Below are 17,846 nucleotides of genomic sequence, written 5' to 3' on the forward strand. Positions count from 1 at the left end.
AGGAGGCCATTCGGCCCATCATTCCTGTGCTGGCTCTTTGAAAGAGCCACCCAATTTGTCCCAGTCCCCTGCTCTTTCCCCATGGCCCTGCAAATGTTTCCTTTTGAAGTATAAACCAATTCCCTTTTGAAAGTTACTTTTGAATCTGCTTCCACCACCCTTTCAGGCAGTGCATTCCAGAGGAGTTCCTTCAGCAGGTTGAAAATGAAAAATATACATTAGATTATATTATTTAACATATTTTTAATAAAGCTTCTGGCGACAAATGAAAAGTAGTAACAAGAAAATACATGAACTGATAAAGGACTTCATTGAAAATAATTGCCCAATTGTGTAATTGTGTAGTGTATTGTGGGAAACAATATCCTTCTTAGTAATAAATGCACTTATCCACTGGAGAATTTTGGTATGCAATTTAAAATAAAAACAGTTCCTGGTTTGGGATTAGTTTCACCACATTGGATCAGGCTATCCACTATAGCTTCCACATAGACATATTTCATCATGTAACATGTTAAATAAAATTTGTATTTACATGCATGTGCACACACACACACACACTAGAAATATATTCAGAAAATGCTGGAAATACTCAGTAAGTCAGGCAGCATCTGTGGAGACAGAAACAGAGTTAACGTTTCGGATCGATGACTTTTTGTCAGAACTGGAAGAAGTAAAGATTTAACAGTTTCTAAGCAAGTACTCCTCCCCTCCCCTTCTCCCCCCTTTCCCTAACTCTGTACTTGCTCAAAAACTGTTAAATTTTTACTTCTTCCAGTTCTGACGAAAGGTCATCAACCTGAAACATTAACTCTGTTTCTCTCTCCACTGATGCTGCCTCACCTGCTGAGTATTTCCAGCATTTTCTGTTTTTATTTCAGATTTCCAGCATCTGCGGTATTTTGCTTTTGTTCCATAAATATATTCATTGTTTTGAGAAGGGGGAGCGGGCTTCACATTGGGCTTCCGCACTATGCTTTTATTTCAGGGGGCCTGGCTTTGAAACCAGCTCGGGCTAATGGACCAAATTCTCTATGCGGGCTGTAAGAGTTCTAAGTGAAATTAGCTTGTAGAATATCAACCCAGTTCCAAATGGATATGAACTCACAGCATAAATAGCCACAAAATTGGTAATCTCCTTCAGAGAGGCCAAACATATTGCCCTTGTGGGAAAATAAAATAAAATCACACTGGTAAAGTAGGAAAATATTCACTGGTGCTTTTTTTGAGGTTGGGGTCATTGGTTACCAAAAATGGAAAATAGTTCCATTTCCCAACACTGGCATCTCCGATGAGCAGAATAATTCAGAACCATAATTTTATATCAATTCATTTTCAGCCGAGTTTTTCAAGTCATGATTTCTAAGCCCATTTTTAGTAAAAAGCCTAGTTATAAACTTGTGCTGTGGAGTCTCACTGGACATGAAGCAGACTATTAAGTAAGGAAAGGTTTCTGAAACAAGGCAATTAAACTAAAATAACATCAGAATTCTGAAACAGTAACTGAAATAAACTGGACTATATTTATATCAGTAAGTCCTGAGCTCATATATCATCCATCAACTCAACTGACATTAGGACCTTTGACTAAAAGGGTTTAAAGGAACAAGCACACATTTAGATTCATATTTTTAAAGTTTTATTATATGGTGATTCTAGAGAGAAAACCATACATCGTCTCTTAAGAAATTTAAATCCTTATCGGTAGACGCAGAAGTAAGGGAATTTGAAAAGGGCAATGGAAGAATGCAACACATTCTAGATTCCAAGCCAATTTCAAACCAACTGGAAGAGCTCCATAGCAAACTTCGTAAAGATTAAAGCATTGATATCAGGTTCTTTGCTGTCCTAAAATTAGTCTGCCATGAGTATGTAAACATTCTATATCAGCCCTGACTAATTTGAAGATTTAGTGAAAGAACAAAAAAACAAGGCTCAGGTCTTGAGTAGTCGCCACTAACAACACCTTCCCCTGCTCCCTGCCCTCTGCCATGCCAAACCAAAAGTATAGTTTGTGATTGGCTAATTGTAGGATAGGAGGAGTTAAATAGTGCTGTGCAAGGGATTGAATAGATCCCATTTATAGATGTATGCAGTTCTGGTCACCTCATCACAGACAGGATATTATTGCCCTTGAGAGGTTACAGAGGTGAGCAACAAAGATGATTTGGGACATTAGCAATTTATGATATGAGTAAAGTTTAAGGAAGTTTTATACTTGGACAAGAGATTTTTGGCACAGGCACGATGGGCCAAATGGCCCCCATCTGTGCCATAACAATCTATGATTTCAAGATTTTGAAGGGAATTAACAAAATTTGTACAAGCAGATTGGTGAGGGATTTAAATACCAGAGAATACTAGTTAAAGTTAGTCCATTAATTAGTGGAATTTGTTTTTTTACCCACAGGGATCTGTGGAATGAATTACCAGTAAAGTAAACAGCTGAGATTGTGCACAAGAGGCAATCACGTGGATTTCTGGAGTGAAAGGGGATTATTGGATATGGTGAGAAGATGGGTAGGTGAATACCAAACTAGAAAACTAGCAAAAGCTGAGAGCTATAAAAAAGCTGACATTTCTCTCAAAAACCTGACCGCTAATAAACAGCTCTGTATATAGGCCTTATGACGTGTGAAGATAAGGAGACAGACTGAAAGACTTGTCATAACTTAATCTGCACGTATACCCTTACAGCTTTTCTCACTTTTACAACAACAACAACTTGCATTTATATAGCGCCTTTAATGTAGTAAAACGTCCCAAGGTGCTTCACAGGAGTGCTACCAAACAAAATTTGACACGGAGCCACATAAGGAGATATTAGGACAGGTGACTAAAAGCTTGGTCAAACAGGTAGGTTTTAAGGAGTGTCTTAAAGAAGGAAAGAGAGGTAGAGAGGCAAAGAGGTTTAGGGAGGGAATTCCAGAGCTTAGGGCCCTGGCAGCTGAAGGCACGGCCGCCAATGGTGGAGCAATTAAAATCGGGGATGCGCAAGAGGCAAGAATTGGAGGAGCGCAGAGATCTCGGAGGGTTGTAGGGCTGGAGGTGGTTACAGAGATAGGAAGGGGCGAGCCCATGGAAGGATTTGAAAACAAGGATGAGAATTTTAAAATTGAGGATTGGCGGATTGGGAGTCAATGTACGTCAGCGAGTGTAGGGTGATGGGTGAATAGGACTTGATGCAAATTAGGCTACGGGCAGCGTGAGCTTTGGAGGAGATCACATTTATGGAGGGTGGAAGATGGGAGACCGGCCAGGAGAGCATTGGAATTGTCAAGTCTGGTGGTAACAAAGGCATGGATGAGGGTTTCAGCAGCAGATGAGCTGAGGCAGGGATGGAGACAGGCAATGTTACAGACGTGGAAGTAGGCGGTCTTGGTGATGAGTGGATATGAGGTCGAAAGCTCATCTCAGGGTCAAATAGGATGCCAAGGTTGTGAACCTTGGTTCAGCCTCAGTCTGTGGCCAAGAGAGGGATGCAGTTGGTATACACAAACAAAGTTTACAGCTGCGGTGAGAAATTATTGAAGGGGAATCATAGAATCTTAGAAAATTTGTGGCACAGAAGGAGGCCATTCGGCCCATCATGTCCACACCGGCCGAAAATGAGCCACCCAGCCTAATCCCACTTTCCAGCACTTGGTCCGTAGCCTTGTAGGTCATGGCACTTCAGGTGCACATCCAGGTACTTTTTTAATGAGTTCAGGGTTTCTGCCTCTACCACCCTTTCAGGCAGTGAGTTCCAGACCCCCACCACCCTCTGGGTGAAAAAGATTTTCCTCAGCTCCCCTCTAATCCTTCTACCAATCACTTTAAATCTATGCCCCCTGGTTATTGACCTCTCTGCTAAGGAAAATAGATCCTTCCTCTCCACTCTATCTAGGCCCCTCATAATTTTGTACACCTCAATTAAATCTCCCCTCAGCCTCCTCTGTTCCAAAGAGAACAACCCCAGCCTATCCAATCTTTCCTCATAGCTAAAAAGGGAATGTGAGTGCTGAAGGCCTGAGATTTATTTTCAAAGGGGTCTGGTGATATGTTTCCCCTCCTGAAATTTTTGACAACTGATTTGGTACATTTTGGAGCCTATTGCAATTCTAAATCTCAGTATTTTTTAAAATTACAAAAACCCATCACCATTCCAACCCCACTCCATACTTTATTTCCAGATCCTGGCAACAAGTGACTGGAATGCTCAAATAAAGCCAGTTAATGCATTCATACCAGGCAGCATCACCTTATCTAAAAAAAAGCGACTTCAACCAGTCTTGAAGAAATATCAACCGTCACATAAAACAACAGGTGGCACACCCCAGAAAGTTCCCTTGAGGAAAATGAAAAGTTTTTAAAAAATGTCATTGCAAGTGCTTATTTGTTGTATATAATTTATTTGGAGACCAAAGTATTCAATAAACGGACTTGCAATTACGACTCTCAGAACCATCAGATCATTTTTCACTTTTCTCCCTCAAGTTTTTGTACAACAAACAAATGGGAGAAAGTGAGGTCTGGTTGATTGGTTCCCATCCTGCTCTCCAACTGATCTGATTCAGTGCTGCCCTTCAACCTACCTGGTTCTGACGGGCTGCAGACCCAACCCCTAACTGATCTGATTGTCCCAGTGTCCATCTGATCTGACTAGTTGATATCGACTATCTCCAATCTCAGTGAGAAGTGCCCGTTTCTCTTGTGAAATGTTGATGAGCTGACATAAAGGTTACAACAGCTTAAAACATTGATGGTTGCCATACATGGGAGATAATCTATCAAAAAGGGATGCCTATGTCCCACCATTGGCAGCCGTGCCTTCAGCTGTCTAGATCCTAAGCTCTGGAATTCCCTTCGCATCTCCACCTCTCCTCCTTTAAGATGTTCCTTAAAACCTACCTCTTTGAGCAAGCTTTTGGTCAGCTGTCCTAATGTCTCCTTCTTTAGTATCAATTTTGTCTGATTACGCTCCCGTGAAGTGCCTTGGGACGTTTTACTACATTTTACTAAGTTTTTTAAAAATCATATATTCCAACCAGAAGAAAACATATCAAAATGTATTATTCATCTTTGGAAAAAAAATGAGATCATCTTCTTACCTCTGATTTAAAGAAAGCAAGTGACTCAGGCTCCTGAAACATTATATGGATATACTTGAAATCGAGAACAGCGCACTGAAACCAGTAACACTACTGCTTATTTATGGCAATGGCATGAGAAGCTCAGTTGCAATGGGACATTCATAGTTTAGTTCTTGTATATACTTAAACTTTTGCCATTTGGAAAGGCTAATCAGCAAACAGGAATTTGTGCCAGTCTGCCAGCAGTATTAAAACTATTCTGTTTCCATAAACAGTTATGTACCATTTTAAAGTTCATAATTTAAAATGATATGACAAGAAAAGTCTGATTCGTACAGGGATTTGAACTATGTTTTCGTATCAGTAAATTTATTTAAAAAGAGCGTGCCAGTGCCAAATCTAGTTAATCTCGGAGTCAAGATGACGAAACAGATGAACAAGCGGCAGGAAATATTTAGGCACTGTTGGTTCACTGATTGTAAACGACTGTGTGTGAATTAAAGTATTTCAGACATTCTTTACATGTTTGTAAAATCTACTTAAAAAGATGTTTCCAAAAGATTCCCTATTATTGGGGGAGTGTTTCTTTCTCATCAACAAAAATAAACCATACCTTATAAGGAGCTCCATTGTCTTTTAAATGAGGATGATCTTGCCAGAAAAGGCATTTTATATCAAGTGACCAGGAACTCCACCAGCATCTGAAAAAAGGAGACAGCCGAACGTTTCTTTTCTCTTTTTAGATGCTGGTAGACCTGAGGGGTGATTCCAGCTCTTTGTATTTTTCCATCCTTTGCAAATTCTTTTTGAATCTCAGTTCCAAATCAGCTTACTAATTGAGCATATTTAAAAAACCACCCCTGCGGTTTCTAGCAATTGTCCTTCCCGCCTGCTCAGAAGAGCAGGATAAAATCAGGACTTGCGGGAAAAGAGCGGCATCTCAGCAGGGAAGTCTCCCAGGGAATTTTTACTGCCCGCCCTTTCTTTCTTCTTGCTGGTGGAGTTCCTAGTCACTGTTGATATATAAAATGCCTTTACTGACAAGGTCATGTGTGTGCAGCGGAGGGAAATAAGTCATAAATCATGACTTATGTTTACTTCAGTAAGTTTAAGTGTTTCCATCTAGTTATTACCGTATATTTTGGCAATGCAATATGTTTCAGAAACTGAAGCATCTAGAAATCAGACATCTTTAAAGTGATTTTCAACATGTTTATAAGTTCATATTGCAATTTTTCGAAGTATGAGAGGGAGATGGGGGATTATTTTCGATACATGTGCAGCTCACAGCCCTTGGACTATGATGTTGCTGGTTGCTATAAGGAATGTTGCATAGAGTAATTTGTCAGGGCATAGTACAACTTATATATAGAGAGAAGAAAAGGAAAATTTCTGATCATTAAAAAACATTTTTTAAAATTAAAAATTTTTTAAATTTGCTTTTTACTTTTAACTTCTGTATGTTTCATTAAATGAAATCATTTGCTTGGCCTTTTGTAATAAGGTATGTTGAATTTTTATTTACACTAATATAGAGAATTTCACTTTAAATGAATGAGTTTTACTTGCCTGCTGTGAGTGTAACTTCTCTGCTTGATAGATTCTGTGGGTGTGGCTTCCATTCCCACAGAGTCTGTCGGCCTGAAGGATGGTGCACTGAAATCACAGCGCTGAACCGAGAAAAAAACTTAAAATGGAGCAAATGGATGTCGGAGACCACAAGGTAAGTATTCTCGTAGTCTTTATCTGCAGGATGTGCGGACAGCCTTGCCATGCCAGTCGGAGCAAGTTCCGGTCCAATCTGTTTTAATGATGTTGGTTGAGAGATAAATATTGGCCATAACATCATAAAACTGATTACAGGATTAATTTTATGGGATACAGCAAAATGTCACAGTTATAATATACAAGAGAGGGGAAAGTATGCTAAAATAATATATCATCTTCACGTGCACTTAATTCCCAATATATAGCTGGAAGGTATTGCTGGAAAAGCATCAGTGTTGAAGCTTAAATTACTATGTCATATCCCAAAGAAGCAAGGAGTTCTCTTCACAGGCTGATCTCATTGTTGCACTATCTTATACCTTCCATCTTACATTTGTAACTGGGGCTGACACTTCGAGATGGTTAAAGGTTAGCATGACATCAACTCAAAAGCCTCTCCTATGAAAAAGGACACTTCATATCTATAGTGCACCAACTTCAGGAGGCAGCTGTTTATCTTGTCCCAAACTATCAGCTCAAGAAGCAAGGTTGAACTCATCCATGTTTTATCATTAAATACTTTTTAAAAGTTGAGACGAAAATATGGGGTCTACAGTATCTTTGTATGAAAATGACGTACCTTCACAAGTTTTGTGCACTCGCTACTTTAATCAGGCACTCAGGATTTCACTAAAGGTTCAATCACCATCAGTATGCAAATATAGCACTCAGGAGACTCTGGTCCACATACCTCATAACTCCCCTTTCGCTAGTTGATGTATGAACTGTAGATTTGATCCATTAAGCATTAAATACTAAGGTCATATCGGCGTCTTCTGTGGTTGTCATTAAAGTTACTTGGTGCTTAAAGATTCTGACTGAAACTTTTGTTTCTACATCTATTGGGATGCAGCATTGCATTCTAGAGTATTCAAGTCCCTACTGTCCAATGTCATTAGTTCCGTGTGGCTGCAATATCTTAAAGATATTATAATATTTTAATTTATTATTATTGGGACTGTTACTAGGGACAATAGAAAATGTTTTCTGTAAGAATATTAGCTTGGTCTTTGACTGTGTCCCTCCGTAAACTTGAGCTCATCCAAAACTCTGCTGCCCGTATCCTAACTCGCACCAAGTCCCGTTCACCCATCACCCCTGTGCTTGCTGACCTATATTAGCTCCCGGTCTAGCAATGCCTTGATTATGAAATTCTCATCCTTGTGTTCAAATCCCTCCATGAACTTGCCCCTCCCAACTCTGTAACCTCCTCCAGCCCTATAACCCTCCGAGATCTCTGCACTCCTCCAATTCTGGCCTCTTGTGCATCTAGGCCCTAAGCTCTGGAATTCCCTCCCTAAATCTCTCTGCCTCTCTATCTCTCTCTCCTGCTTTAAGATTCTCCTTAAAACCTACCTCTTTGACCATGCTTTTGGTCACCTGTCCTAATATCTCTTTATGTTGCTTGGTGTCAAATTTTGTTTGATAACGCTCCTATGAAGCACCTTGGGACATTCTACTACATTAAAGGCGCTATATAAATGCAAGTTGTTGTTGTTGTCCCTTGTATTACCTTGTACAGTATTGAAGTGCAGGCTGATTAAATATAGTTCAGACAGCATGCTCAGGAAATGAGGCTTCTGCATTTTCCTGATAACATGGAAAGAGAACTCCCTGATGATTGCAAGTGTGGGGGTGTCCACAGTATCCTCAATTTAACTTTCTCCAAGTACAATGTTTTGGAAAAAAAATGGTATTTACTCTACAACATTATCTCAATTTCATACCGTACTTTATTTTTCCTATTTTCACCACTTTGATCCTCCCAGGCCACAAACTTTGGATTTGGCTACAAGTACGGAAGAGTGAACGTAGACCAGAGTTGCTGCCCATAGCATTCTGTGCCAGTTGGTAAGAGGTGCTGAATTGCTCATGTGGAAGGAACCATGGTCAATTTTTTATTCCTTCCCATTGGTTAAAAACTTCCCCTCATTTCACTGTTATGCCTAATACGTTGATTAACTTTGGCAATTTGCCTTTGGGGAAGCCTATGTCAGCTGGACCTGGCTTTCCTGAATGCTGCACTGCCCCACAGAGCCAGTGCTTTCATTACATTTAAAGGTGTAATTCAATAGAGCTATTTACGATGTACCCCAGTGATCTGACCTTCTGTAAATAGGCAGGTCTTAACTAAACGCCACACTAGCCTCACAGATTTTGGTTCAGGACATGCTTGACAGCCCTTTTAACAGCTCTTCCAGAGGACATCTGTCCTTGTGACAGGTGCATGGCAATCACTATGGTTTTCCATATCGGGTTTCCTGATCCACTGACCATTTTGCGGTGTGCACTTGATTTCATGTAGTGCATTTATATCATAATTACCTCAACTGAACTGAATGGTTTCCGTAAGTCTGTAAGGTCAGGGTGTAATCTTGAAAGTCAGGAAATCACAACACGAAGAAACAAAACTGGTTTCATGTCCTTTTTCCATCACGAGTATAAAAAGTTCCTTCAAATTACTATTGACTGATCGTTTTCTTGTAAACACAATGGAGACATTTCATAATTATTGAACAATCTTAAAATTAAACCATTTTACTTAACAATTCACCAAACTTATAAATACAAGCTCGTATCGAACATAGCAACTCTTTCTATAGTATAAAAATGTTATTTGGGATACTTAGATTTCAATCCTTATTAAAATTTTACTTGAACTACTGTACAGCCAAAAAGTGGAGAAGGATTTTAGTAACAAACAGCAGCCTTCTGCACAAACCTTCTGGGCGCTAAATTGGGTCGTGTAGCGCCCGTTGTTTCAGCGCTATGTGGCTGTCCAACATCCAAGATGGCGTCTTGGCAGCACATGCACATTTCCAGTGTGACGTGCGCCAGACGCCATCTTGGTATAGGAGTTAGCGCATGCACAAATACCGAACGCCAGAAGCACGTGAAGTATGGAGAAAATGGATACAATCATTGTGCAACGCTGATTTAAAGTGATAGACAACAATTTGGGACTTAATGCTCAACTCAACACACAGTCTTAACCCCGACCATCTGAACGTGCCTTAGAGTGCCTGGAGGACCCCTCCACCCCACCCCACCAGTGCTATTTAAAGGGACCATGCAGGATTTACAGGTTAGTGGCTGAATTATTGCTTCTGGCTGCTGAGACATTTTTAACTGTTTTTGGAGGTCTCCTATACTTGAGTACTAGGACTAGGGGACATAGCCTAACATTTAAAGCCAGGACGAGCAGGAGTAAAGTTAGGAAATGCTTCTACATGCAAAGGGTGGGAGAAGTTTGGAACGCTCTTCTGCAAATGGCAGTTGATGCTAGCTCAATTGTGAATTCTAAATCTGAGATTGATAAATTTCTGTGAACCAAGGGTAATAAGGAATATGGGGCTAAGGCGGGTGTATGGAGTTAGGTCACAGGTCCACCATGATCTCATTGAATGGTGGAACAGGCTTGAGGGGCTAAATGCCCCGGCCACTTGCTGCCTCCTGATATGCGCCACCTTCTCCTGCAAGAAAGCGGGATGTGTGTCTGGGTGATATGCCTGTCATGGTTGAATAGCTTCCAGTGTGTGTGGCCTCTGAGTTGTGGGTGGACAGCTTGAAACAGTGGTAATGTGTAAGGGTGAGAGGAAGCATCTGATTGGAAGAGCTGAGTACTGATGGAAAGAGTTTGTTGGTATGTGGGTGATGGGGGGTGTAGTGGGTTGAGCAGTGGATGCGGCTAGTGGTGTAATTGGTAGGAGACGCCACTTGACAGTTGATGTCACTCACCTTGACCACTCGTGTCAAAGCATTGAACTTCTTCCTGCACTGCATCCATGTTCATGATGCTGTGCGCCTGGCATTGACTTCGTGCCCCGCTGCCTCCAACTGCCTTTTGGGTATATGTCTGGAGGGCTTCTTACCCCCCCGACTCTCCCCCCCACCACATATATAGGATGTCCCTCCTTCTGTCCACCTCTTGCACAAAGGCCTCTAGTGCGTCAGCAGAGAACCTCAGTGCACGCACTCTCGCAGGCCTGGTACAAACTCAGATTGGCAGATTGGTGAGGTCTGGCATGCAGATTGGAGGTTGTGGGATTTAGTGGTGTGCAACCTTTATTCAAAGTTTTAACATAACTCACCAGTTTGTAAACACAGGGATGGGAGCTGCATCTGTGTTTTGCATGTGCGATGTCTGATCTCCGTTCAGACTTCATGCAAACAGCAGACTGTTATTTTCAGCAAATAACAGGTACCAGCTACCTTTAAGAGATTTTTACGAGACAGTCTGCTGGTGGAAAGTGCGAATTGCATTGAATCCTCGTGTCAACGCTGATTCGGAATGCTGCTTGAAGGCAAGTCCTCAGGCCTCACAAAAGTCTCGTCCTGCCTGCGCAGGGGCTGTTGGGCACGGGGTAATAGCGGATCGCGCTACCCGTCCCCAATAATAGGCCCTATCCAGCATTTTTTCCTCCCTCTGTGTCTAACCCAACACATATTGAAAACAGATAAAAGCTACTAAAAACCATGTGAACTCTGTAAAACCAGAGATAACAAACACATATTGGCAATGTTTTGCCACAATCCATTGTATTGGAATATAGACCCAGCTGCAAGTTTGTGAGGATCAATTTATATGTTTTTGTCCTTCTTGGGTCATTTTATACCATATTGAAAGGTATACTAAATTAGGCAAGAAAGGCACTGAATTGTTTTAAAGGGCAACCGTCCTCATAAAAAAAAGTTTGGCAAACCATTTTTTCATTTGTTGGCGAATGTGGAACATATAAACTACGTAAATCTTGTTAAAACACAACATTATATTATTTGCATACAATGTCATGATGAAAACTATGCTCGGTTCTTCTCCCTGTCCGAACAATAAACATGCTCCAAAACTTTAATGAAGAGCAACTTCTGTGCCAACCTACTTCCTCCCCCCAAATCATGAGTTTTGTTTAAAAATCTCCAAAACAATTTTACTATAAAAAGACAATGCTAAGATTCCTCCTTTCCGCCAAGTTTTTTTATATACTAGTACAGGGTAATGGGTTCGTTTGTCTGAAACAGTTTCGATGATTGCTCAAGTCTGATTAGAAGAGCATTCCTTTCAATGAAAAGGTAATTACAATTAATGGCAAGTGGCAAAGATAGGAATGGCCATGATGGGATAATGGCAGCAAAGGGAAATATTTGCAGCATGCTATCATTAGGGTCAGAAGGATTGATCTCTTTAAAGGCTGACGGGGGGTTTTCTTAAAAGTAAAATCTCTACCGAGTATTAGTTGCTTTAGGAAGAAGAGAGAGAAACTTGGCACAAAATATATAAATGGAAAAGAATTCGTTAAAAAAAAGATAAGTATTATAAAGGAACAATCAAGTGAGAATTGCCACATTATTTATGAATAAGTTCTGTTTTTCTGCAGTTAATTCTGGATGGATTAAGAATGATTCCACCTCCACCTCTCTCCTTAAGTCCCTCCTTAAAACCCACCTCTTTGACCAAGCTTTTGGATATTCTTCCTAATATCTCCTTCCTAGCGTCTGTTTTTCTCCTTATGCCTCTGTGAAACATAGAAACATAGAAAATTTGTGGCACAGAAGGAGGCCATTTGACCCATCGTGTCTGTGCCGGTCGAAATAGAGCTACCCAGCCTAATCCCACTTTCCAGCATTTGGTCCGTAGCCTTGTAGGATATGGCACTTCAAGTGCGTATCCAAGTACCCACCACCCTCTGGGTGAAAAAATGTTTTCTCAGCTTCCCTCCAATCCTTCTACCAATTACTTTAAATCTATGCCCCCTTGTTATTGACCATTCTGCTAAGGGAAATAGGTCAAAGTTCAAAGTTCTCTAGATTCAGGAACTGTCCTTCTAGATTGGAAAATTGCACATGTCACTCCGCTTTTTAAGAAAGGAGAGAGAGGGAAACCAGGGAATTATAGACCAGTTAGCCTAACATCTGTTGTGGGGAAAATGCTGGAGTCTATAATTAAGGATAGGGTGACTGAACACCTCGAGAATTTTCAGTTAATCAGAGAGAGCCAGCATGGATTTGTGAAAGGTAGGTCGTGCCTGACAAACCTGATTGAATTTTTTGAAGAGGTGACTAAAGTAGTGGACAGGGGAATGTCAATGGATGTTATTTATATGGACTTCCAGGAGGCATTTGATAAAGTCCCACATAAGAGACTGTTAGCTAAGATAGAAGCCCATGGAATCGAGGGAAAAGTACGGACTTGGTTAGGAAGTTGGCTGAGCAAAAGGCGACAGAGAGTAGGGATAATGGGTAGGTACTCACATTGGCAGGAATGTGACTAGTGGAGTCCCGCAGGGATCTGCCTTGGGGCCTCAATTATTCACAATATTTATTAACGACTTAGATGAAGGCAAAGAAAGTCTCATATCTAAGTTTGCCGATGACACAAAGATTGGTCATGATGTGGAGATGCCGGTGATGGACTGGGGTTGACAATTGTAAACAATTTTACAACACCAAGTTATAGTCCAGCAATTTTATTTTAAATTCACAAGCTTTCGGAGGCTTCCTCCTTCGTCAGGTAAATGTTCAGGAGCTCCTTGAAGTCTACGCATTTATACATCACAGAACAATACATGGTGTTTACAGACTGCCCCTGCAACTGCCCGTTGCCAAGGCAATCACCGTGTTCAGACAGAGAGGTGTCACCTGCAGAACCCCCGAATACACATTCAACAAAAAAACAAACAGGAAAAAAAAAACAGAGAGAGGCAGAAACATCCGGAAGGCAGATAAAGCCAGCAAATGACCCATTATATTAAAAACAGATAACATTTGTTCGCTGGTGGGGTAACGTGTAGCGTGACATGAACCCAAGATCCCGGTTGAGGCCGTCCTCATGGGTGCGGAACTTGGCTATCAATTTCTGCTCGACGATTTTGCGTTGTCGTGTGTCTCGAAGGCCGCCTTGGAGTACGCTTACCCGAAGGTCGGTGGATGAATGTCCATGACTGCTGAAGTGTTCCCCGACTGGGAGGGAACCCTCCTGTTTGGCGATTGTTGCGCGGTGTCCGTTCATCCGTTGTCGCAGCGTCTGCATGGTCTCGCCAATGTACCATGCTCTGGGGCATCCTTTCCTGCAACGTATGAGGTAGACAACGTTGGCCGAGTCACAGGAGTATGAACCATGCACCTGGTGGGTGGTGTCCTCTCGTGTGATGGTGGTATCTGTGTCGATGATCTGGCATGTCTTGCAGAGGTTACCGTGGCAGGGTTGTGTGGTGTCGTGGACGCTGTTCTCTTGAAAGCTAGGTAATTTGCTGCGAACAATGGTCTGTTTGAGGTTGGGTGGCTGTTTAAAGGCGAGTAGTGGAGGTGTGGGGATGGCCATAGCGAGGTGTTTGTCCTCATTGATGACATGTTGAAGGCTGTCAACCTTCGGGTAAGCGTACTCCAAGGCGGCCTTCGAGACACACGACAACGCAAAATCGTCGAGCAGAAATTGATAGCCAAGTTCCGCACCCATGAGGACGGCCTCAACCGGGATCTTGGGTTCATGTCACGCTACACGTTACCCCACCAGCGAACAAATGTTATCTGTTTTTAATATAATGGGTCATTTGCTGGCTTTCTCTGCCTTCCGGATGTTTCTGCCTCTCTCTGTTTTTTTTTCCTGTTTGTTTTTTTGTTGAATGTGTATTCGGGGGTTCTGCAGGTGACACCTCTCTGTCTGAACACGGTGATTGCCTTGGCAACGGGCAGTTGCAGGGGCAGTCTGTAAACACCATGTATTGTTCTGTGATGTATAAATGCGTAGGCTTCAAGGAGCTCCTGAACATTTACCTGACGAAGGAGGAAGCCTCCGAAAGCTTGTGAATTTAAAATAAAATTGCTGGACTATAACATGGCGTTGTAAAATTGTTTACAAAGATTGGTGGCATTGTAAGCAGTGCAGATGAAAACATAAAATTACAAAGGGTTATTGATAGATTAGGTGAATGGACAAAACTGTGGCAAATGGAAAAGATTTACTCGGATGCTACCGGGACTTGATGGTTTGACTTATAGGGAGATGTTGGATAGACTGAGACTTTTTTCCCTGGAGAGTAGGGGGTTTAGGGGTGATCTTATAGAAGTCTATAAAATAATGAGGGGCACAGATAAGGTAGATAGTCAAAATCTTTTCCCAAAGGTAGGAGAGTCTATAACGAGGGGGCATAGATTTAAGGTGAGAGGGGAGAGATACAAAAGGGTCCAGAGGGGCAATTTTTTCACTCAAAGGGTGGTGAGTGTCTGGAACGAGCTGCCAGAGGCAGTAGTAGAGGCGGGTACAATTTTGTCTTTTAAAAAGCATTTGGACAGTTACATGGGTAAGATGGGTATAGAGGGATACGGGCCAAGTGCAGGCAATTGGGACTAGTTTAGTGGTATAAACTGGGCGACATGGACATGTTGGGCCGAAGGGCCTGTTTCCATGTTGTAAACTTCTATGATTCTATGATCCTATGTAGGCAAATGTGAGGTCATCCACTTTGGATCAAAAAAGGATAGAACAGGGTACTTTCTAAATGGTAAAAAGTTAAAAACAGTGGGTGTCCAAAGGGACTTAGGGGTTCAGGTACATAAATCATTGAAGTGTCATGAACAGGTGCAGAACATAATCAATAAGGCTAATGGAATGCTGGCCTTTATATCTAGAGGACTGGAGTACAAGGGGGCAGAAGTTATGCTGCAGCTATACAAAACCCTGGTTAGACCGCACCTGGAGTATTGAGAGCAGTTCTGGGCACTGCACCTTCGGAAGGACATATTGGCCTTGGAGGGAGTGCAGCGTAGGTTTACTAGAATGATACCCGGACTTCAAGGGTTAAGTTACGAGGAGAGATTACACAAATTGGGGTTGTATTCCCTAGAGTTTCGAAGGTTAAGGGGTGATCTGATCGAAGTTTATAAGATATTAATGGGAACACAGATAGGGTGGATAGAGAGCAACTATTTCCACTGGTTGGGGATTCTAGGAGTAGGGGGCACAGTCTAAAAATTAGAGCCAGACCTTTCAGGAGTGAGATTAGAAAACATTTCTACACACAAAGGGTGGTAGAAGTTTGGAACTCTCTTCCGCAAACGGCAATTGATACTAGCTCAATTGCTAAATTTAAATCTGAGATAGATAGCTTTTTGGCAACCATTAAGGGATATGGGCCAAAGGCAGGTATATGGAGTTAGATCACAAATCAGCCATGATCTTATCAAATGGCGGAGCAGGCACGAGGGGCTGAATGACCTACACCTGTTCCTATGTTGCTATAGGTCCTTCATCTCCACTCTATCTAGGCCCCTCATAATTTTATACCTCAATTAAATCACCTCTCAGCCACCTCTGTTCCAAAGAAAACAACCCCAGCCTATCTAATCTTTCCTCATAGCTAAAATTCTCCAGTCCTGGCAACATCCTTGTAAATCTCCTCTGTATCCTCTCTGTGCAATCACATCTTTCATGTAATGTGGTGACCAGAACTGTACGCAGTCGAGCTGTGGTCTAATCGGTGTTTTATACAGTTTTAGCATAACCTCCCTGCTCTTATATTCTATGCCTCAGCTAATAAAGGAAAATATCCTGTATGCCTTCTTAACCATCTGCAAACTTCTTAATCATGCCCCCTATATTTAAGTCTAAATCATTAATATATATCACAAAATCCAAGGGACCTAGTACTGAGCCCTGCGGAACCCTACTGGAAACAGCCTTCCAGTCACAAAAACACCCGTGGACCATTACCCTTTGCTTCCTGCTACTGAGCCAATTTTGGATCCAATTTGCCACTTTCCCTTAAATTCCATAGGCTTTTACTTTTTTTAACCAGTCTGCCATGTGGGACCTTGTCAAAAGCCTTGCTAAAATCCATATACTCTACATCAAGTGCACTACCCTCATCGACCCTCCATGTTACCTCCTCAAAAAAGTCAAATCAAGTTAGTCAGACATGACCTTCCCTTAGCAAATCCATGCTGACTGTCCCTGATTAATCTGTGCCTTTCTAAATGATGATTTATCCTGTCCCTCAGAATTGATTCCAATAATTTGCCCACAACCGAAGTTAGACTGACTGGCCTGTAATTACTCGGTCTATCCTTTTCTCCCTTTTTAAACAATGGTACAACATAGAAAAACGTCCCAAGGCACTTCACTCCGGTGAAGTGCCTTGGGATGTTTTTCTATGTTAAGGACTCTATTTAATGGTAGTAGTAGCAAGAACATGAATTATGAAAAGACATTAGAGAAACACTTGGTCTTCAGTTTAGAGACAGGTGGTTAAAGGGAAAAGATTATCCAGGTGTATCAAATAGTAAATGAGTTAAAGAAGGGAGACGTCAGGATATTACATGAAAGTAGGTAGCACAAGTGCGGCAGCGCAGATCTACCTCTTGCCCATGTCCGTAGCCATTGCTCCTCTGCCAAATTGTGGGCATGGGGTCATTACTATACTCAGGCTGGGCCACCACTACATCTAAGGGTGCATCAACGGCATCAGCCCAACAGAGGCCTGGGAAGTTAGCAGAGGCAGAAGATCCGGCCATACGCATACAGAATTTAAAGGGCCAGTACAAACAGAGTGGAATCTCAGCATGACCGGGTTTCACCCCAAATCCCTGGCTCCCAGGCAGATATCAGACTTTCCACCCTCTCCAGCCCCAGGAATTATGGAGCCAAATTCTCTGCTCAAAGGTGAATAATATTAGGAGTAATCTGCCAGACAGGGTAATAGATATTGGGGACATTCAGAACATAGTCGAATGCTAGGCTGGAGAATTCGGGTACTAGAGGAAGGAGCTCTGATCGGTTGAATTTCATTTCTTGATCCTTGATCTATGTGTTTATATTCTTTACATCCTTTTTTTCCTACTGACTATTGACTGAAGTCCAGTCTCATACAGTAATCCCTCGCAGTTTATGCTATATTGCATGCCTTTGCCCACTGCATTCCTCTCCTGCCCCCAATTCAAGCTAGAATCAATTATCAAAAAACACATTCTTCCTTCATATGAAGTGGATAAAAATGCTTCATATACCAGACATCT

General features: G+C 41.7%; 1 protein-coding gene across 3 annotated transcripts in view; it reads right to left on the minus strand.

The window, feature by feature from the left end:
* The window catches only part of pdlim3b (PDZ and LIM domain 3b), a 77,849-nt gene that overhangs the window by 39,974 nt on the left and 20,029 nt on the right, over positions 1–17,846 (minus strand). Inside the window, exon 1 of one of the 3 annotated variants that reach the window (XM_067982608.1) lies at positions 5,091–5,147. The exons of the other annotated variants lie outside the window; for them this stretch is intronic. Coding sequence (XP_067838709.1) covers positions 5,091–5,132 — 42 coding nt within the window. The 5' untranslated portion in view covers positions 5,133–5,147. Of the gene's footprint in view, positions 1–5,090; positions 5,148–17,846 lie in introns of those variants that run through there. 3 annotated transcript variants of the gene reach the window in all.

The sequence above is a fragment of the Heptranchias perlo genome, chromosome 4 (genome assembly GCF_035084215.1).
Source record: "Heptranchias perlo isolate sHepPer1 chromosome 4, sHepPer1.hap1, whole genome shotgun sequence".
Lineage (NCBI taxonomy): Eukaryota > Metazoa > Chordata > Chondrichthyes > Hexanchiformes > Hexanchidae > Heptranchias > Heptranchias perlo.